The sequence below is a fragment of the Misgurnus anguillicaudatus genome, chromosome 6, assembly GCF_027580225.2.
Source record: "Misgurnus anguillicaudatus chromosome 6, ASM2758022v2, whole genome shotgun sequence".
NCBI classification, from domain to species: domain Eukaryota; kingdom Metazoa; phylum Chordata; class Actinopteri; order Cypriniformes; family Cobitidae; genus Misgurnus; species Misgurnus anguillicaudatus.
In genome coordinates, this window is record NC_073342.2 from 21,475,878 (window position 1) to 21,498,599 (window position 22,722).

Below are 22,722 nucleotides of genomic sequence, written 5' to 3' on the forward strand. Positions count from 1 at the left end.
TTCATAAGCGAGTGATGCTGAAGTGATTATAAATGAAAATTTGATGCATTCTTATTCACCATCTGCTAATTATGAAGTCACATTGCGAACACCCACTGATGTTGGTTTATTCACAGCTTATGGGTTTCTGTTGCATGCATCATTTTTAAGAATTGAACTCATGAAGACATACTTTTGGTTGCTTAAGAGCAATCTAAATCTTTTTTCTATGTTAAACACATTTATTCACTAAGTGCTTTGGGCATAGCTTGTCCAATGAGATGCCATAATAACAAACATGAGCAACCACTTAAGCCAGTTAAATAACGCAATAAGGAGAGCATGACTTAAATCATGACTGCTGACAGGCTACATTAACAGACACTGAAAGCAAAACATTCATTTTCATCCTGTTATTTGTTTTATATTTACATGATTTTATTAAAAAACGCTGAAAGTATTTTTGTTTTATGATTTTGGAGTTGTTGAGAAGTTGAATAGCTGTAAAAAAAACACAAAACGTCATTCTTCACAAAGTTATTTAAGGATTCCCCTCTTAAATGATTCACTTACCCGATTCTTCTGAGTTTTAGTTTGCCGGTGGCCACCACATTGACATTTCCGAAAGCTTTCTCACAAATTTAAAAGGTCAGTGTAACTTCGACAAACGCTGATGTTACCGTCCATACCTATAAAATTAAAACTTGGTATTTATCGGGTGAGACGAGAGCAGGTTTGAATGATCCGATGCGAAGAGCCTGTTGCTGGTGGGCGGGGCATAGGCGGAGTTCGCTTAACCCTGCAGTGACAGTTTTCACACACGCAAAAAAGTGTGTTTACCAAAATGCACAACCGATGCACGTTTGGTGGTCCACGAGAGCCGTTTGTGCGAAAACAAACTATATCTATGTTTAAACCGCTGTGTTTATCATGCATCCCCTAGCATTAATATGAGCTTTATTTTAAATAAAATTTAAATAAGCAGACAACTAAAAGAAATAGATTCAGATTTTAGATTCAGCAATGTAAATATGTATTTAATGTTGTTAACATGATTATGTGACCAATATTAATATTCAATCAACCCCCAAAACAAAAGTGCTGACGTTCTTTTAAATTTTAACTAACGTGTTATTTTTTACTTCATTTCACGTTTCTATTTATTTTATTATTATTTTTACTATGTATTCAATTATTACATTTGTTTAATTATAGATTATTATCTAGATTTAGTTATAGTATTGTATTTTTCTGTTATGTTTATCACTTTGACAGTCTAAGTAAGATAACCACGCCCATATTTTACTACAAGTCGTAAATTCCTCTAGAGGGCAGTATTGCACTTTTTATGAGTGTTAGGTCGATGCATTACAATTTCACAACACAAATATTGCTGCATAAATTCCAGGAAACCCCCTTTTTTTGGCCGATTTAACACATTATTATCTGATTTCAACAATATGCAGTTGTAAAAAGTAGGCTACTGAACAAATAATGATGGGTGTTTTTTAACACATGCTGATTAAAAACTGGACAGAACACACCACTAGATTAAAAATTACCCAATGTTGGGTTGTTTCTCCCCAACTGATGGGTTATTACAACATATGATTGGGTCATAACAACATAGTATTGGATAGTTTTTAACTTAGCAATGTGTTTTTTCAAGAATTTACCCAGCATGCAAGGGTTAAAAACATCCTAGTATTGTATAGAGCAGTGGTTCCCAAACATTTTCAGCGTGCCCTTGTGTACAGTGCATTTTAAAATTTATGACAAAATTAAACAAAACATATAAAATTATACCTAGTAGTGCTGTTGGTTAGTTGGGTTATTATTTTTTTAGGTTTAATTACACAGAATTCATGATAAATGAATGTATTTTATAAAATGTTATAAAACTGAGGCCCCCCTGTTTGAAAACCACTGGTATAGAGTGTACATGAGCATACATGATAAATATATATTAGTCAACAACATCATAACCTTTCATTAAAGTTGTCTTAATACCAACACCCAATACCCGTTCTTGTCTTAGGACAACTTTGATGAACTTTTTTGATCCATCTCAAATGTTGACTACTAGTGTATTTTACAGACTTACAATATAACATTAAAGGTGCAGTATGTAAATTTTATTTCATCTAGTGTTGAGGTTGCAAATTGCAACCAACGTTTCAGTCCACGCATTGAGAAGCTATGGTAGCAATCGTTGGAAACAACTCAGTAAAAACATTTGTCCTTTAAGGGCTTCTGTAGAAACATGGCAGCACAAAATGGCGACCTCTATGTAAGGGGACCCTCTGTGTATGTAGATAAAAACGTCTCATTCTAAGGTAATAAAAACAGTTCATTATGTAAGGTATACACCACTGATACTATAGTTATGTATTTTATATTGCATTTCCGTCAAGAGATCCTTCTAAAATTACACACTGCACCTTTAAGGCATTTAAATTACCAAACGTGAATGATTATTAGGTGAATGAATGGCCCTAATCTCAAAGGACCAAATCTACACTCTAAAAATGGGTTGGGTAAATATTGAACAGAACACGTGCTGGGTTAAAAATGGACCCATACTGGGTTAAAAATTACCCAATGTTGGGTTGTTATAATGCAACCATGAATTATAATAACCCAGGCCCAGCAGCTAGGTTAAAGCAACCCAGAAATTGGTAAATTTTAACACAGTTCTATCCAATATTTACCCAACATGGGTTAAAATTAACCCAGCCAGAGCTTTAGTGATTTTTAGTCAATAGATTAATCGTAATTAATCACATACAAAATAAAAGTTTGTGTTTGCATAATATATGTGTGTACTGTGTGTATATATTATGTAAATACACACATATGTGTGAATTTAAGAATTGTTTTATTTACGTATATTTTTATTTATAATATAAAATAAATATAAATATATATGTAAATGTTTCTTAAATACAAACAAAAATATATTTGTAATTTATATATATATATTATAATTATACACAGTGCACACACATAAATTATGCAAAATACTTTTATTTTGCATGCGATTATTTGCGATTAATCTTTTGACAGCCCTAGTGATTTTATAATGTTAACACAATATTATTCAGTAACAATGCACAGTGCGTTTTACTCTTGTGTTACTCTATTGTAACATTCATGTGTAAATCTGTTGTGACATTCATTTCCTTACATTCCTTTTTGCATTAAGTCCTAAATAATTAATTTACTTTTAGTTTATATGTTATATATGTTTATATGTTAATTTTAAAGTATACTTTGCACAGTCTATAGAGTTTGCCAGATTTAATTTCACTGCAAGCTGTGTGAGACAAATAAAATCATAAAACTTGAATCTATACAGTGTTGCAGAAAGGATCCCCAATAAAGGCTAGAGAGAAATTTGAGTGAAAAGGTTGTGAAAATTTTCCTGGCTAACCAATAGGAAATGTTTGGGATATCCGATCAAGGAACCAAATACTAGCATTCCCAAATATTCTGGAAAACATAATAAGCTGAACATGTCAGAGTGCAAAAACTAAGTAAACAAATGCATTTAAAGTAACTCTTCAGGGTAAATAAACTATGTAGTATTTCTAAGAAATGTGACAGTAAAGGTCTGTTATAATACATATAAAATACATTTATATCACCGATAGTAAACTACTTATATACTCATTACTTGTCCTTCTAACAATGATACTGTTAAGTAACCTTGTGTAAACACTAATGAAAAAAAAGTTCCCATAGCTTATCTATAGCCCGATCAAACACAGGGGAAGTTTGCTAAAAATACCCCAAAGAAATTAATGAGTGATCTAAAAGTATCGAGCACCACCTCTCTGTTTGCTGTTTTGGCTGAGTTGTACACAGTGTGGTCGATGTATTTGTGTGTCATCTTGTGAGAGAAGACGGTGGTCTTTTTACACAGATAATAAAGATACAATCTGTCAGTTTTCCCCTGTTGTTTCAGACACATAAATCTCAAATCATACGCTGTCAGAAAATATGGTCAAAAATACTACATAGTTGTATAGTTTATAATATAGTATACACCTACACATTGCTACCAAATAGTGCATATGAGTACCTCAAAAGTACATATTGGTATAGAGATGGTACATATAAAGACATTTTAAAGTAATAGCTCCATTTTGTTTGACAGTGTAGAAATTCTTAACATTATTTCTTATTTATTTCCAGAAAAAAAGACATGCTGACAAAACAAAAGATATTCCTGCTGAGAAAAACAATACGGATTCTAATGGTTTCCATTATAAATACCATTATGAACCATCAACTGTTTATTATTAAACCATTACAAATTTTCTTAACGTAGGGTGTCTTGGGCCTCATTTCAGTAGGATTTGATGATGTGCTATTGGTTATCATCCACCAATATAACCCAAGACATTACCAGAGACCCACAGAGACCATCATAGTTTCCATTAAAACCAATACAATTCCCATTATAACCATCAGATCCATTAGAATATCTCTGATGGTTTCTATTGTTTCTTTCAGCAGGGATGAGAATAAGACAATATGGTGCTCGTGTTTCAAGCCCTTCCCGGGCAGGAAGGAAATGTGACAAATTCAAGCAACAATTAATTTGCACAATATAATCCACTTCTATTCCCTGCCAGTAGGATTTATGCCAACTCCGCACACGAGAGCCATGAGGCTTTACTCTGGGCAGGAACAATTTCATCAGCCCACCATGATTGATGAGGAGAGCAATGAATCTCGGGAGCAACAAGGCAGAAACAGCCTTTCTCTCTCACAGATCTCAGTCACCTCTGTTTCCCTGGCGATTTCTTGCCGTGGCTTTCTGCTGTTCTTCCGTCATTTCATTTCGCCCTCTTCTTTTTCTTTATTGTCTTGTGATACATTTGTCTGTGCCAAGTATCTTTGTGATGCGATTAGCATATTGTCTCATTTTTATGCATAACAGATCTAGTTATTAATTGCAGTCTATCATACTGATACTCATTAGTCACAGTGCAATGCTCATAAACAACAATAGGGGGCAACATTCATTTAGAAAAGAATTGTAAGTGTATCCAATAAAGTTCAAAGCAAGGAAGGTGAAAGGTTAAGGCAGACTTCACCTTTGCTTAGGGAATACACAAAGACAACCGATAAAATGTATTTATACTGTTTGGATGAAAGCGCTATAGCCTGATGCATAAATGTAAATATAACGAAAATTTTTATATTAAACACCCAATAAAATTTTTTTGGCAGACACCTTTATCCAAAGAAACTTACAGCAGCAACCACTTTTACAGCAGCAACAACACAGCAACTTTTTTATTAGCATGTGTTGAACCCATTACCTTTTTTACGCTGTTAACACTAAGCTACCACTGAGCTAAAGGAGCATACAGTACTGTGAAAAAGTTTTAAGTTTTAATGTCCATCCATATATATTTTTTAATCTATTTTATTAAGATACAAACAGATAATACAGGAAAATGTACAAAAAAATAAAATTTTCAGGACTAAATGTCTTCTTTAGGCATCATCGGTGTTTGTGACCTCTCTTGGCATGAAACACACCTTGAGTGTCTTTAAAATTAGAAATTAGGATTTAATTTATTTAGGTTTATTTATTTATAAGAGATCCTACAGTTTCCTGCTATTGCTCAAGTGGAAGGGGAGATTACCCTAAAAACTTGACACATCAGCTTACATTTTTATACAATTTTTAATACTATAAACACATTTCTTGTATTTTCTGGATGTATTCTATTAAAGAGACTGAAAAGCAATTATACACTTACCTAAAGGATTATTAGGAACACCTGTTCAATTTCTCATTAATGCAATTATCTAATCAACCAATCACATGGCAATTGCTTCAATGCATTTAGGGGTGTGGTCCTGGTCAAGACAATCTCCTGAACTCCAAACTGAATGTCAGAATGGGAAAGAAAGGTGATTTAAGCAATTTTGAGCGTGGCATGGTTGTTGGTGCCAGACGGGCCGGTCTAAGGTATTTCTCAATCTGCTCAGTTACTGGGATTTCCACACACAACCATTTCTAGGGTTTACAAAGAATGGTGTGAAAAGGGAAAAACATCCAGTATGCGGCAGTCCTGTGGGCGAAAATGCCTTGTTGATGCTAGAGGTCAGAGGAGAATGGGCCGACTGATTCAAGCTGATTGAAAAGCAACTTTGACTAAAATAACCACTTGTTAGAACCAAGGTATGCAGCAAAGCATTTGTGAATCCACAACACAGACAACCTTGAGGCAGATGGGCTACAACACCAAAAGACCCCACCAGGTACCACTCATCTCTACTACAAATAGGAAAAAGAGGCTACAATTGGCACAAGCTCACCAAAATTGAACTGTTGAAGACTGGAAAAATGTTGCCTGGCCTGATGAGTCTCGATTTCTGTTGAGACATTCAGATGGTTGAGTCAGAATTTGGCGTAAACAGAATGAGAACATGAATCCATCATGCCTTGTTACCACTGTGCAGGCTGGTGGTAGTGGTATAATGGCGTGGGGATGTTTTCTTGGCACACTTTAGGTCCCTTAGTGCCAATTGCTCATCGTTTTAATGCCACGGCCTACCTGAGCATTGTTTCTGACCATGTCCATCCCTTTATGACCACCATGTAAACATCCTCTGATGGCTACTTCCAGCAGGATAATGCACCATGTCACAAAGCTCGAATCATTTTTAAATTGGTTTCTTGGACATGACAATGAGTTTACTGTACTAAAATGGCCCCCACAGTCACAAGATCTCAACCCAATAGAGCATCTTTGGGATGTGGTGGAATGGGAGCTTCGTGCCCTGGATGTGCATCCCACAAATCTCCATCAACTGCAAGATGCTATCCTATCAATTTGGGCCAACATTTTAAAGAATGCTTTCTGCACCTTGTTGAATCAATGCCACTTAAAATTTAGGCAGTTCTGAAGGCGAAAGGGGGTCAAACACAGTATTAGTATGGTGTTCCTAATAATCCTTTAGGTGAGTGTATATGATCACTATAACATTGCAAAAACAACTCTAATTCAAGCATGGTGGCCTAAGACTTTTGCACATTACTGTATATGCAAGTAGTGTACCCCTAAACATTACCTTTTCACATCATGCACGCATCCAAACACCTCAAAAATCTAGATGACTCATTCTGCACCACACAGATTTTTGTCCAACCAGATGCAGCCCACCTTGAATGCCCCTCCCTCTAATAACTACAATCAACTTAAGTAGCGCTTCATGGTTCAAAATTACTGGCTGAGCAAAATCATCGTTTTGATAAAAACACTGCCTGTGTTGATTCCAAATTTATCTCCATTATTAAAATGATTATAATCCATCAAATGCAATCAGTCCTGCTTTCATTTTACCAGTGAGAGAGGGACAGTAAGGATTTTTACCCGTACACCCCACTACAACCTAGCCCACAAAAGTACAAAAGTATCAAAAGGAATTTTTTAGCAATTCAGCCCAGCTACCTTCAGGTTATGGCAAGTTTGATTTATGAGGTGTGCACTGACACATCCGACTTTTACGCTTCCTCCGTCCCGAGCAAATCAACTTATCTTTATTTTCGAAGTCAATATATCTGACGCTTGCAAATTTTATATATTTATTTTCATTCTGCGAGATGTTTCTGTTCTGATATAAATCTCAGTGCACTGGCCCGACTAATTGGATTACAGCCGTCGTCTTCTGTTTTTCTATGAGAGATCTTTTGACGCGAGAACTTTTCCAGGTGCAAAGGTCGCCTGAGATATTTTAGTTGAAAACAGTGTCGCCGGCCACACAAAGACCAAGGTTGATCACTGCCGCAGTGCCCTCCAATTGTATGAACACACATCTGCTGCCCTGCTGACACTTCAGGAGAAAAGGACTGATAAGAGTGAACAGATAAAGAGGAATGGCAGCTAGGAGGGTCCTTTGGGCAGGCAACCAATTACAGATGACAACATCAGATTGTGTGTGGTCTCTTTCACCATCAGAAGACAAAACTCCCATGACAACTGACCACAAAAGAAACCAAGGACACCACGCTGAAGATGCTCACATCTGAGCTTTAAACCATCTTTTTAAATACACCTACGGACAATTGACTGTATGATTTGCCATAAAACATATTATTGGCTTTATCACCGTTACCACATGTATTGTGAAAAGTGCAACACAAATAATGAGACTTGACATTCATTGTACATTTGGAGCTTTGCAAACTCCCGATTCATTCGACTGCTTCAGTGAACAATAAAGAGAGCAGTGTGTGCAATAAAACTCCAGAAAAAAATCTAAATGTTTCTCACTGCTGCAATTTACACTCACCTAAAGGATTATTAGGAACACCTGTTCAATTTCTCATTAATGCAATTATCTAATCAACCAATCACATGGCAGTTGCTTCAATGCATTTAGGGGTGTGGTCCTGGTCAAAACAATTATCTGAACTCCAAACTGAATGTCAGAATGGGAAAGAAAGGTGATTTAAGCAATTTTGAGGGTGGCATGGTTGTTGGTGCCAGACTTAGTATTACGTCTTGGTATTTTTACAATCTGCTCAGTTACTGGGATTTTCACGCACAACCATTTCTAGGGTTTACAAAGAATGGTGTGAAAAGGGAAAAACATCCAGTATGCGGCAGTCATGTGGGCGAAAATGCCTTGTTGATGCTAGAGGTCAGAGGAGAATGAGACGACTGATTCAAGCTGATAGAAGAGCAACTTTGACTGAAATAACAACCGAGGTATGCAGCAAAGCATTTGTGAAGCCACAACACGCACAACCTTGAGGCGGATAGGCTACAACAGCAGAAGACCCCACCGGGTACCACTCATCTCCACTACAAATAGGAAAAAGAGGCTACAATTTGCACGAGCTCACCAAAATTGGACAGTTGAAGACTGGAAAAATGTTGCCTGGTCTGATGAGTCTCGATTTCTGTTGAGACATTCAGATGGTAAACAGAATGAGAACATGGATCCATCATGCCTTGTTACCACTGTGCAGGCTGCTGGTGTAATGGTGTGGGGGATGTTTTCTTGGCACACTTTAGGCCCCTTAGTGCCAATTGGGCATCGTTTAAATGCCACGGCCTACCTGAGCATTGTTTCCGACCATGTCCATCCTTTTATGACCACCATGTACCCATCCTCTGATGGCTACTTCCAGCAGGATAATGCACCATGTCACAAAGCTCAAATCATTTCAAATTGTATTCTTGAACATGACAGTCGGTTCACTGTACTAAAATGGCCCCCACAGTCACAAGATCTCAACTCAATAGAGCATATTTGGGATGTGGTGGAACTGCAAGATGCTATCCTATCAATATGGGCCAACATGTCTAAAGAATGCTTTCAGCACCTTGTTGAATCAATGCCACGTAGAATTAAGGCAGTTCTGAAGGCAAAAGGGGGTCAAACACAGTATTAGTATGGTGTTCCTAATAATCCTTTAGGTGAGTGTATATGTATACATTTAGGTAAATCTGGTGCCAATTTGAAATCTTTAGGTGCAAAGGTATACAGCTAAGGAACAATTTTTTTCTGACAGTGTATAGTGTTAACACATTTTAACCAGACCAACCTACAAGTGACTACTTTACAGTTGCCTCTGCATAATATTTTAATGAGAAACATGACATGCATTACTTTAAAATACATGGTTTAAAATATGCCATATTTCACAAGGGGCCTTTAAGAGTTTCCTGCATTACCTCCAAGGATTTAGTTTAATGTGAAAATGTGGCCAAGTGGCAAAGTCTGAATGCACAATTTGCTTTACAAATAGATGACACTTAAACTAAATGAAGGCCCAGTCGGTAAACCCTGGGCACGAGTTTGCTGGTGCTATCTTCCTTTTGATATACTAAGGTAATATAAATGCTCTTGAACAAAGGACTTTATGAAGTAATAATGAACAGGAAATACGGAAAGGATATTATCACTCTCCAATATTTAATTTAAAACGGTCTCAGGATAATGAACAGTTATGTTTAATTCAGAGTCAGTAATGGAGAAAGGGGGGCAAGCGCAATTAAGTTCACATTTTAATAACAGTAAAACTACACAACAACGCTAATGACATAATAGTCTGTTTCGGGTTAGACAGATGTTATATTCGTTTCGGCAGAATGTATGAAGACATAACTCCTGTCAGTCACTCACACACTTAATCGATCTCATACGAAGATTGACAAAGACCTTGAGTGTTCCCTCAGGTCCCATCAAATCAGTGTTGTGCATCCTCAATCCACGTTCCTCTGAAGGTTCCCACCTCTTAAGTGTCTGAGTAATGTTCTTCTCCCATGACATCTCCTTGCCCCCATCCACTAAACGCTGTGTATTCACTTCACAGTAAAACTGCATGATGCTCACACGCTCACATGAATAAACTGTTTTGATACGTGCCCCGAATAAAAACAAACTTCATTGGATAGTAGTGCTTGTGAAAATTTAATAAGCTGGAAGACAAGAAAATGCATGCCTCTTACCAAATATGAAGAAGATAGCTGGGCTCACCTTCAGTAAATAACCACCCTTTTAGTCTTAGGGATACCCACAGAGAATCATACATACTCTGCTGTACTGTCAAAATAAATGTAAAAGTGTCACTGGAATGGTACTTTTAAAAAGGTCCTCATAAGTGCCATTTAGCACTCAAAAAATATATATTTTTGCACCTTGTCCAATTTATTTAAATGAAACAAGTTAATTCAACACAATTTAAAAAAATTTTTTGTCTCAACCTAATTTAATCATGTTTAATCCACTTAAATTTTACAAAATTACATTAACTTAATAATTTTATGTTGGGACCACATGAATGATTTTTGTTGCTATTACTAACTGGGCCATGGATCTGTATTTCCCAGCATGCTTTGCATGCAACTGCCTTTGGAGAGTCATTTTTAAAATTGTTATTTTATGAATATTTTGGTAAAGAGAAAGATTTTATAGTGTTAATGTTTGTTTATCTTATTGATTTAGAAGAGTTTGTGTTATATTTTTTCGAATTGTTTGGTTTTCATCGTGCAGGAGAGTGGCGCTTGTGGTTAAGTTGTGGATGTGATGTACTTCTCTTAATGAAACACTAACCGTGCTATCGCCTGTCTGGAGATCAGTCTCTTCTCAGATGCTCTTCCAGTGTATCATATGTTGTTATAATTAGCATGCTAACGTGTGTAACTGACAGTTGGTTTAACAAGACATTTTTTATTTGAATTTACTTGTTTTATCCTTGTTGAACAACCCAGAACTAATTGCGTGGAAAAGTTTTCCATAACTGAACTAAGTTTGTTGAACAAGTTGTTTTATGACCAAAATTTTTTAATTTTTTAAGTTGGTACAACAAAAGATTATTTGTTTAAATGAACTTATTCTATTCTTGTTGTACTAGCCTAAACTAATTTCGTGGAAAAGTTTTCCTTAATTCAATTAAGTTGAATATCTTTGAGCTACTAGTATGCACCCTATAGGTACAAGTGTGTACTTTTTGAAAGGGTATTGCCCCAATGACAGCTTTAATACTTTCCACAATGCATACATTGTTTCAACGGAAAATTGCAGGATGAATAATCAATTGTTTACCCTCCTTTCCTTTAAACCTGCACTTTTAGATATAAAGGTGAAGGTACAAAAGTTATCACTGGGGCGGTACCTTTCTAAAATATACACTTAAATTTACATCTAAAGGTACATATTCGTACTGTGGTACCTTAGAAATACATACTGGTAAATGGTACATATTAGGAACTTTTCAAAAGGTACCATCCAAAGTTTTTTTTTTTTTTTACCTTTTTTTACTAAAAGTTACAATAGTGCCCCCCTAGAAAACTTCCAAAGGGGCATTAAATTATATTTCTCAAAACCTATGAAAATCAAGGCTGGGAAACATTGTTTTATCACACCTAAGAAATATTGACATTACATTTATGCTTATGCAACATTAAGACATTGTTACTAAACAAGTACAAGTGAACACTGAGAAGACGAAAAACGGACAGTGAAAGGTGTTGAAGGTCAGCAATCTTCAGTCCCTGGGGTCTCAAAAAACTCCCTTTCTGCGACATTGTTAAAAGAAAGATTGAAAAATTATACAATAAGAAATCTTTCTTATTTTAGACAGGCTTCTTTTCCAACAGCAGAGACTGCTTTGAAGCAATTGTGATTTCCCTTGGGACGTGGCCGGGGGCCAGGAATAGACACTGTGGGGTTTAAATAGAAGTGGGCTGAGGACTGTCTGCTATTGTACACAACCATCTGAGCAAGCCAGTAACCGCAAGCTCAACGACTATGAATTATACACACACGCACCCGAAGTCAACTCTGTGCCCCGGGAACCCACCCACACTTGATCTATTGATCTTTCAGAGGGGCGAAACTTTGCATGTCATAAATAAACCCATCAAAGACCGTCGTCTCTCACGTGAAGGACGTTACTGGAAAACAAGACTTCCCCGAGAGGAACCCAGTGCCAGGAGCTGATTTCATTACAGATTCACAGAGAAAAAGACAATGATTTGAGTTATTATTGATTGTTTATGTTAGAATTTAAGATTTGGAATTCAACACTCAATTGTAGCTCAACAGGTAGAGCTTGTGTTAGTATAGCAAACAGGTTTGATCCCAGGGGACACACAGATTGATAAAAGTATTTGTCGCTTTGGATAAAAGCAGTTGCCAAATGCATAAATGTATAAATGTAAACATAAACTCTCTAAAAATACTGGGTAGTTTCATCCTATTGTTGGGTCAAATACATTTTCTAACCTAGACATTTTACAGGTTAATTTACCAAATGGTTGGATTTTCCACATTTTAAGGCTGCACTCTACAGATGGTCTAATATACAGTATTGGACATATTAAATTGTTGGGTTATAAATTCACCTTTGCTGGGTTGTTGTTACTCAACCTTGGCTTGAAACACCCCAGCATTGCGTTGAAATCAACTTGTGTAACAACTTTTTCACTTAAAGGAGGGGTGCATAATTTTCGAAAAACACTTTGGAAAAGGGAGTCGGACCGAGTACCAAAACACACTTGTAGCCAATCAGCAGTAAGGGGCGTGTCTACTAACTGACATCGTTGCTTGGGTTGCATATGTGTGGGGCGTGTCTATCAAAAGAAGGTCCAGATTCTATTGGGGTAGGGGCATGTTTGTTTAGGTGATTTCAAATGTCAACATTGGCTTTCCTATCCAGTCTCACAAGGTTTTGTGATATAGTCACGTAAATTTTTTATTTTTTTTTCGTGATATTATCACGAATTTCCGCATTTTTTTGTGATCGTATAACGAATTCCTGTTTTCATGTGATTATCACGTATTGGTTACTCAACTGCTTTTTCTATTTTCAAACCATTGTCGCTTTGGTATAGGGTTAGATTTGGTGCTTGCATTAGAATGTCACTTTATGTATTGGTTTATACTATTGGTTTATTACTGATTTATTTTTTATATGTCGCCTGGCATTAGGGTTAGAGTTGGGTGTGGGTAGGGATGTAATTTTATGTAAATCTAACCCTAAACCAAAGTGACATTGGTAAGAAAATAGTACAAAACAGTTGCGTAACCAATACGTGATACAGGAATTTGTTATACGATCACGAAAAAACGTGATAGTACCACAAAAAAGAATAAAAAATTTACGTGACTATATAACGAAATTCCGTGAGACTGGGCTGGTCTTTCAGAGATCATGCACCCCGCCTTTAAAGGACAAGTTCTTTATTTTTCACTTAAAGCCCTGTTTTCAGATTGTTTATGATGAAATAGAACGGTTTTGACTGAAATTTGGACATATGATGCTGGCCCGAGATTTTTCGGGTGTTTGTTGTATCACACACTCTACAATGGCTGCATGGGTGCACTGGAACAATCCTTCCTAAAATGCATTAAACTTTTGTTTACAAAGATGTGAAACTCACCGAGTGGTCAGGGGTGTTTACTGATATGCTCACACAAAAATCGCTGCAAAAGATGCTTTCCAACAGGTTTTATCGTAGTTTTTGTCCAACTCCATTGACTTGTATTAGATGTGCTGTGAGGTACGGTGTTACTCCCCGCCGGGAACGTTGTTTGTATTCTTGCAAATGGCAAAGGTGGATTATCGCCACCAACTGGGCTGGAGTGTCTATTATTTAAGCTCTCAACGGAAGAATATACGGGTGTGAGGCGTTTGGAAACCACAAGGGTCCACAAGTTTACAACGAATGCTAAAACACCTGTTGGAAAGCATCTTTTGCAGCAATTTTTGAGTGAGCATATCAGTGAACACCCCTGACCACTCGGTGAGTTTCACGTCTTTGTAAATGAAAGTTTAATGCATTTTAGGAAGGATTGTTCCTGTGCACCTATGCAGCCATTGTAGAGGTAGTGGGTGATACAACAGAAACCGAAAATTCTCTGACCAGCATCATATGTCCAAATTTCAGTCAAAACCATTCTATTTCATCATAAACAATTTGAAAACAGGGCTTTAAGTGTAAAATACCGAACTTGTCCTTTAAAGAAAGAAAATTAAAAATGAAAAACTTTTAAAAATGACTTTTTTACTATCAGAATAGAAAATTTTTAAAAGTTGAAAAAATTCAATTTCTAAGTGTAACCAACTGAAGTAATTTTTAATTTAAACCAACTTTCACTTTATACAATGTACAACCCAGTTTCTGACCCTTTTTGGTTGAAAATAACCCAGCATTTTTTAGATTTGTTCATTTATAACTCAACATTTATAACTTGGTTCTGTTCATATTTACCCAACCATTGGTTCAAACAACCCATCATCATATATCATAATTTTTTATTATGTATTCTTTATAGACATCATAATCAAGTTTTTATGAATTTCTTTAGTCCTTTATCTATACTGTCTTGTTTCTACTATTTGTACTAAAAGTTTCGGATGTTATAAGTGTCCTCTGATGTCTTAAATATCAGGTCGCTGTCCACTGTCTTGAGGTGCTGAATTCAGACGCTCCCTTATCACAGAAATAACGGTGTGTAATGTTGTGAATACTAAGGGGCAAACCGTAAAACATGCACAGCAGCAGAGGTACTTCGGCCAGGAAGAGAACATTTGTCTTCACTTTATGGGGCAAAATAAGCACAACAATCGATTCGCTGTGTGTCTCAAGAACAGCTTCAGATATCAAACACTTTTATTGTAGTCGTAAGAAAAAACAGCCGCAGCGCATCATTAAAGCTTTTTTTTTTAGAGATTTCTTTTCCTAAACCTTTATACGCAGCACTTTATTTTTATTTGTAGAATCTGTGTAATTATCTATTGTTTTATTTGTGGCCGATTGAATTTTCACTAACGCATATAATCGCTGGCAACCCATGCAAACAAACGCGAAAGGACGGATCGCGATCATTTCCTGTCTCTCATTCGAGCGCGTGATTCTCATGGATGCGATCGCACCGCTTCACGTTCATCTCTGTATGACTACTTTGCGACGGCGTGTGAATAGCTGCCGGCTATAAGAGGCTAATTGGTGGGTAATTTGACTGGAAAATTGAGACTTTAAAGGGACTGACTTTGATGGCTTCGCCCTTTCAGAAGAAGAAGAAGAGTGTACGGAGGGATGCATGGGGGACGATGTCTTCAACTATCTGGCTTATGCTGCTGTTGAGCGGTCTGCTGATTTTATACTGCAGTAAGTAGCACTATAGCCTGATCTGATTCTACTTCATACATCTGTCATACATTCATTTAATGCAAATGTGATTGAAACAGCAACTATGAATTCGGGAATAAAAACATGAGATAAACAACATAAAGTGCTTTACTGTTGAGCATTTCACTAGATAGATAGATAGATAGATAGATAGATAGATAGATAGATAGATAGATAGATAGATAGATAGATAGATAGATAGATAGGAAATTTAAAAATGTCTTGTTTGTTTGGTTTAGAATCACACATTTCTAAAAATGTTTGCCCATATGATGGATGGACAAATAAAAGAATATTCATTGTAAAAGAAATATTAACATTTCTGTACATTTAAATATATTCATTTTTTGGTTGATAATCACTAGTTTATAGCTAGATAGAATGATAGAACGATAAAACGATAGACAGAAAGACAGACAGAAATTGTAGATGCTGCATAGACAGACAGACACGCAGGCAGGCAGATATCTACTGTAGATGCTGTATAGATAGACAGGTAGGCAGGCAGATAGACAGACAGGCAGAAAGACAAAAACTGTATGCTGTATAGACAGACAGACAGACAGGCAGGCAGGCAGGCAGGTAGGCAGGCAGGCAGATAGACAGACTGATACCTAAGATAGATGCTGTATAAATAGACAGACAGGCAGGCAGACAGACATCTACTGTAGATGCTGTATAGATAGACAGGCAGGTAGGCAGGCAGATAGATACACAAACAGACAGGCAGACAGAAACTGTAGATGCTGTATAGACAGACAGACAGGCAGATAGACAGACTGATACCTTGGATAGATGCTGTATAAATAGACAGACAGGCAGACAGACAGACAGACAGACAGACATCCATCTATTGTAGATGCTGTATAGATAGACAGGCAGGTAGGCAGGCAGGCAGATAGACAGACATACAGGCAGACAGACACTGTACATGCTGTATAGACAGACAGACAGACAGACAGATGGACAGACGGACAGATGGACAGACAGACAGACAGGCAAGCAAGCAGGCAGATGGACAGACTGATAGATAGATGCTGTATAGAAAGACAGACAGGTAGGCAGGCAGACATACATATAGTGTAGATGCTGTATAGACAGACAGACAGACAGACAGACAGACAGACAGACAGACAGACAGACAGGCAGGCAGACAGACGGATAGATAGACAGACAATGTAGATGCTGTATAGACAGACAAACAGACAGACAGACAGCCAGACAGACAGATAGACAGACAGCCAGCCAGACAGACAGACAGACAGACAGATAGACAGACAGACAGACAGATAGATAGATAGATAGATAGATAGATAGATAGATAGATAGATAGACAGATAGACTAGCAGGCAGATAGACAGACTGATAGATATATGCTGTATAGATAGACAGACAGACAGGTAGGCAGGCAGGCAGGCAGGCAGGCAGGCAGACATACATATAGTGTAGATGCTGTATAGATAGACAGACAGACAGACAGACAGACAGTCAGGCAGGCAGGCAGGCAGGCAGGCGGATGGATGGATGGAGAGATGGATGGATGGATAGATAAATACTGCAGACAGACAGACAGACAGACAATGTAGATGCTGTATAGACAGACAGACAGATAGACAGCCAGCCAGACAGACAGTTAAACAGACAGACTGGGCTTAACTTAGCACCCTCTTCTTTACGTTACATTAGCAATACGCACGCTTATAATGTTGATTCATAGCCGCATCAAATTTAGCTGCTTCTGCTATCGTGTATTATGTTGTGCTATCTGTCGTTTTTCTGTGCTTTCCACTGCTTCTATTAATGTAAAGCTGCTTTGAAACAATCACCAATTGTGAAAAGCGCTATATAAATAAAATTGAATTGAATTGAATTCAACAAGCAGGCAGGCAGGCAGGCAGGAAGACAGACAGATACTGTAGATAGATGTTGTATAGATAGACAGACAGGCAGACAGACAGACAGATAAGCAGGCAGGCAGACAGATATATACTGTAGCCTATATGCTGTAAAGCCTGACTAACAGACAGGCAGGCAGACAGACAGACAGACATATACTGTAGACAGACAGACAGACAGACAGACAGACAGGCAGATACAGTAAGTAGATGCTGTTTAGGCAGACAGACAGACAGACAGACAGACAGACAAACAGATAAATACTGTAGATAGATGCTGTGTAGATAGACAGAGAGACAGGTAGGCAAGTAGATATATAGACAGATAGATAGATACTGTAGACATACAGACAGACAAAGTGAGGGAGAGATGTCCTGGTAGCTACTACATTTAACCTAATCAGGTTCAGCCCCTTTATATGACTGGATTAACAGTCGTGTGTTTGGGGAGCAAGGAGTCAAGCCCCACTGTACTGTGTCTCTCTCACTGCCCGAGTCTTCATTAGCATTGGGTCGTCCTATTGATTGCCTCTATAGCATTGCATTTAGTTAGAGGACACAGCAAAAAACAGCCACTTCCTCCCTGGTGGCCTTTCAGCAAATGGACTAAAGCCCTTAATCAGTTTTTTCAAGGGATGTGGCGCTTTTTTTAAGCATAAACCCAAATCTCATCGTAGCCTTCAGCACAATACTTTCAGATGGGCTGAGGTACTTTTCCGCTCCCTACCGCATATTGACCCGAGTACATTAAAATCTTTAGCTCATCCTCAGACAGGCCAGTAAATGGAAGTCTCTATTGATCATTCTGCAGAGAGCTATTCACGCGCCAATTTACCCGCCTAAAAGACTTTAAGGTCCTAATTTTTGATCTCAGGACAGCAATATAAATTAATTAAGAGCAACATTTCATCTTTTTGTCCTATTATTTATCATTTAATACCTATGATGCACCAGCATTATGCATTCATGTGCTTAACTCTTGCAGCTTGCAGACGCTCCACCTGTTCATATAAACAATATTTTTTGAAAACAAAATTCATTTTCTCACCAGCACACATATTGCTCCAAATCCCAGTTCAGACAACCATTTCTTGGTTGAATTCATTATATATTGATTCTGTAGTGTGGTGAGGCGAAAAAACAGAATAATGAAACTTTAAAAAGGCAAGCGTGTGGCATTATTTAAGAGTAGACACAATATAGTCTTTAATCTCATTCCTCTGTTATCTGGCCTCTGAAAATCAAGCCGCGAAATGGGCAAGATGATCAACTCAATGCACTTGACCTACAGGCTCATTATGCCGAAGCAACTTGCACTTGAATGAAAGCAGCCAATTTACCGTTTGCATTTGTTAGATCTAATTTGACTCTGGCGCGCATGCACCCATACGCTCTATTGTGGATGTGATTACAGATCGCAGACGCGTGGAGACCCGAGGCTTTCTTTTAACTTTCTCCCAAACAAGCAGGCCTTAAAATAACGTCTTTGTAAGACGCATCCCTCCAAAATGCTTATGAGGCATTGGAGTTCCCCTTGACTGCACTCACTCTTTTAACATTTTAAAGCACGGGAGGGTTTTATTAAAATGGGTCTTCAGATGCAAAGAGTCAGAGAATGATGAAGAGCTTCTGCGAGGAGCCGAGCAGTTAGTGTGCCATAATGCCTCATGCCACCCTTGAATATCTATTACCTGTGTCTCCTGTAAAGCACTTCCCTAAAGTGAACTGAAGCCTGATTTATTAAGGACTCCTCTCATCGGTGAGCATGTGTTGTTAGAGAGAACTGCAAAACAACAGGCGACTATTTTAAGATAAGCACAAAAAGAATAGTTTACCCAAAAATGAAAATTCTGTCATGATTTACTCTTACAAACCTATATAAATGTCTTTGTGTTCCGCTGATCAAAGGATGATATTTCAAGCAATGTTTGTAACCAAAGCACCATTGACTTCCATAGTATTTTGTTCTTCTAATATTGTATTGTGTGTAACTAGTTACTAGGTTGTTACTGTAATTTAATTACTTTGTCCTTGAAAAAGTAAAGTAAGGGATTACTCTTATTTTTCAAGTAATGTAATTACAGTTAATTCTGATGTAATTGTACATCAGACAATTACATACAACTACATATTGTGTATGGTAGTGATGTAGTACTCGAGTCCGGTCTCAAGACCGATTTCTGCTTTCTCTGACTCGTCTCGGAATTGTTCCTTCAAAGACTCGGTCTTGACCCGGTCTCGGACCACAGGGAGAAGAAGAATTTGTAATTTCAGACCGAGTCCTTAAGACAAACGCATTTTTTTTGTTCATATAAAACACACAACACGTAACAATAATAATAAAATGCAATGTTGATGGGCATTATTTGAAAATGACATCCCATGGTGCCATGCGAATATACTGCCATCAGAGCCATTTATTTATCTCTAGAAAAATAGGCAGAAGATGATGCATGTGGTAGGGATTTTTTTAATGATAGTAAAAGCATAGTCCATATTAAGACGTTATGACTGCTCCACTAAACAATTCCCAATCTAGCTTAGTCTGTAGGCCTAACTGTTGATTATAAACTGGGGTGATATAAAATCATGAATATAAAAACTGACATGTTTTTATGGTCTTGGTCTCAACTCGGTCTCGACTCCTAAGGGACTCGGTCTCGACTCAGACTTGCTTCCTCAAATACTCAGTCTTGACTCGAACTCGGCATAGGCGGTCTCGTTCCCATCACTAGTGTATGGACTGTAGAACAATTATATATTATACAATAGTGAATTTAACATCCAAATTTAAAGTCTAACATTAAAATGCATGTTTTTTATGTATCCTTCTCACTTTAAATACGTTGGTGAGTTAATAAGAATAATGGTAATATTCTAGTGTATTTTCCAATTCTCACTATTAACTGCTTGGTTATTAGCATTAATATAATGATTATTGATTTTGGCTGTTTATTAGGCACATATTAATGCCTAATTCTGCAAAATCCTTAATCCTACCCAATTCCTACCAATACTTAAACTTAACAACTACCTTAAGATTAATAAGCAGTAATAAGGACTCTATTGAGGCAAAAGTTGGTAATAGTGAGAATTAGACATTAAAAAATGTGACCAGAATTATTTATGTACTTTTATATCATTTATTCAAGTCTATATTTGTATCATGTACTAAATAGGATTTAGAAAGTTATTAGTAATAAGTAATTAAATACTTTTTGGAGAGAGTAATTTGTACAGGAATCTAATTACATGATTAAAGATGTAATATTACTAATAAGTAACTAGTAATGAATTCTTTTTTTGTGTGTTTTGTGTAAATATCTTTGTGTTCAGCTAAACAAAAAATGCAAGTTTGGTTCAACTTGGGGGTGAGTTTTTATTTCTGGGTAAACTGTCCCTTTAAAGGTTCACTTCACTTTTTTTTAAATATCCTCATTTTCCAGCGCCCAAAGAGTTAAACATTTGATTTTTACCGTTTTGGAATCCATTCAGTCGATCTCCAGGTCTGGCGCTACCACTTTTAGCATTGCTTAGCACAATCCATTGAATCTGATTAGACCATTAGCATCGAGCTAAAAATACTCTCATTCTGGCGTAATAATCAATGACTTTGCTGCTGTAACATGGCTGCAGCAGGTGTAGTGATATTACGCACTGCCCGAAAATAGTCCCCTGCCACTGAAAGTTACTAAGGGGACTATTTTCGACTACTGCGTAATATCATTGCGCCTCCTGCAGCCATGTTACAGCAGCAAAGTCCTTGATTATTACGCCAGAATGAGAGTATAGTTCCTAGCCATATCTGCCTAAAATTGCAACTTTTAATTTTCTGTCGGTCTTAGTACAGGATGTAACTACAGAAGAGTCATGTTTTAAATAGGAAAAATATTGAAACTCTTTGGTTATTTAGCGCGATGCTGATGGTCTGGTCAGATTCAGTGGATTGTGCTAGGCTATGCTAGGGGTGGTACCGCCAGACCTGGAGATGTATTCCAAAACAGTAAAAATCAAATGTTTCTCTAGGGGAGCTGGAAAATGAGCATATTTTCAAAAAAGTGGAGTGAGCCTTTAATAGTTAATAATGAGAATTGGGCCTTAAAAAGTGTGTCCAGAATTATTTATGTACGTTTTATGATTTATTCAAGCTGTTTCAAGTCTATCTTTGTATCATTTACTAAATAGGATTTAGAAAGTTATTAATAATTAGTAATTAAATACTTTTTTGAGAGAGTATTTGTACTGTAATCTAATTACATGATTAAAGATGTAATAAGTAGTTTTTGTGTTTTGTGTAAATATCTTTGTGTTCAGCTAAACAAAAAATGTAAACTGGTTTAGATCAACTTGAGGGTGAGTTTTCATTTCTGGGTGAACAATCCCTTTAAGCCTGAAAGTTTGTAAAGGAACAGATTGTCCAAAAATGAAAATGACGTGATCATTTACTCACCCTTATGCCATTCCAAAACCTGTTTGACTTTCTTTTGTGAAACAAAAATATAGAAGGTTCACATTTTGTATACTACTGTTTTTAAGGTTCACCTTTCCAATTAATTTTATAGAAGAAAGCATACTCGGCTACAAAAACTATACTTTGTGTTACGCAGAAGTTATGCAGGTTTCAAAGAACACAAGGATGACAGAATATTAAAACACAAATGTCTCCAGAGATCAATGCAAATCTATGCTTAAAAATTATTTTAAAGTTATGTGATTAAATGAAAAACTTTTCTGGTTTGCAAAACACTAATCACCCGAAGTACTTGCACACAGGCACGGACGAGCTTTTAAACCGAAGGAACGTGCCTTTCAAAAAAACAAAGACAATCAAACAGAAACAGATGGACAAATTTATTTGGTCCAGTGATCCGTAGCTGAGGAAATAAACAATTTCGGAAAAAATTAGTTTGAATAGTCGTGCATGGAGAGGAACGAAAAGAAATATGAAAGGTCCAACAACAGAATAAGCTAGCAAATAACAAAACAGTTCAATGAACATGCTTCTTTTCTCCGACTTATTCAAACCTTTTGTGTTTCACCAAAGCTATATATTGACTCTGAGATACCTTCTGCACTTCCACACCAGTTTGTGAAAGATCAATCAGTCACAAAACCTACTGAAGGAGAAAAAAGAAAGAGGGCACAAGAAAGAGAGATGGAGTGTTTACGAAAGC

The 22,722-nt window shown here is 37.0% G+C and overlaps 3 protein-coding genes across 7 annotated transcripts in view; 2 read left to right on the plus strand and 1 right to left on the minus strand.

The window, feature by feature from the left end:
- Positions 1 to 22,722, plus strand: part of LOC129434396 (creatine kinase U-type, mitochondrial) — a 368,704-nt gene that overhangs the window by 134,596 nt on the left and 211,386 nt on the right. The window lies entirely within an intron of this gene.
- Positions 1 to 22,722, minus strand: part of prr5l (proline rich 5 like) — a 133,698-nt gene that overhangs the window by 7,694 nt on the left and 103,282 nt on the right. The window contains exon 1 of one of the 5 annotated variants that reach the window (XM_055192148.2): positions 553 to 778. The exons of the other annotated variants lie outside the window; for them this stretch is intronic. The gene's annotated coding sequence lies outside the window, so the exon portion shown is untranslated. Of the gene's footprint in view, positions 1 to 552; positions 779 to 22,722 lie in introns of those variants that run through there. 5 annotated transcript variants of the gene reach the window in all.
- The window catches only part of tafa5b (TAFA chemokine like family member 5b), a 46,738-nt gene continuing 39,389 nt past the window's right edge, over positions 15,374 to 22,722 (plus strand). Inside the window, exon 1 of the mRNA XM_055192151.2 lies at positions 15,374 to 15,632. Coding sequence (XP_055048126.2) covers positions 15,518 to 15,632 — 115 coding nt within the window. The 5' untranslated portion in view covers positions 15,374 to 15,517. The remainder of the gene's footprint in view (positions 15,633 to 22,722) is intronic.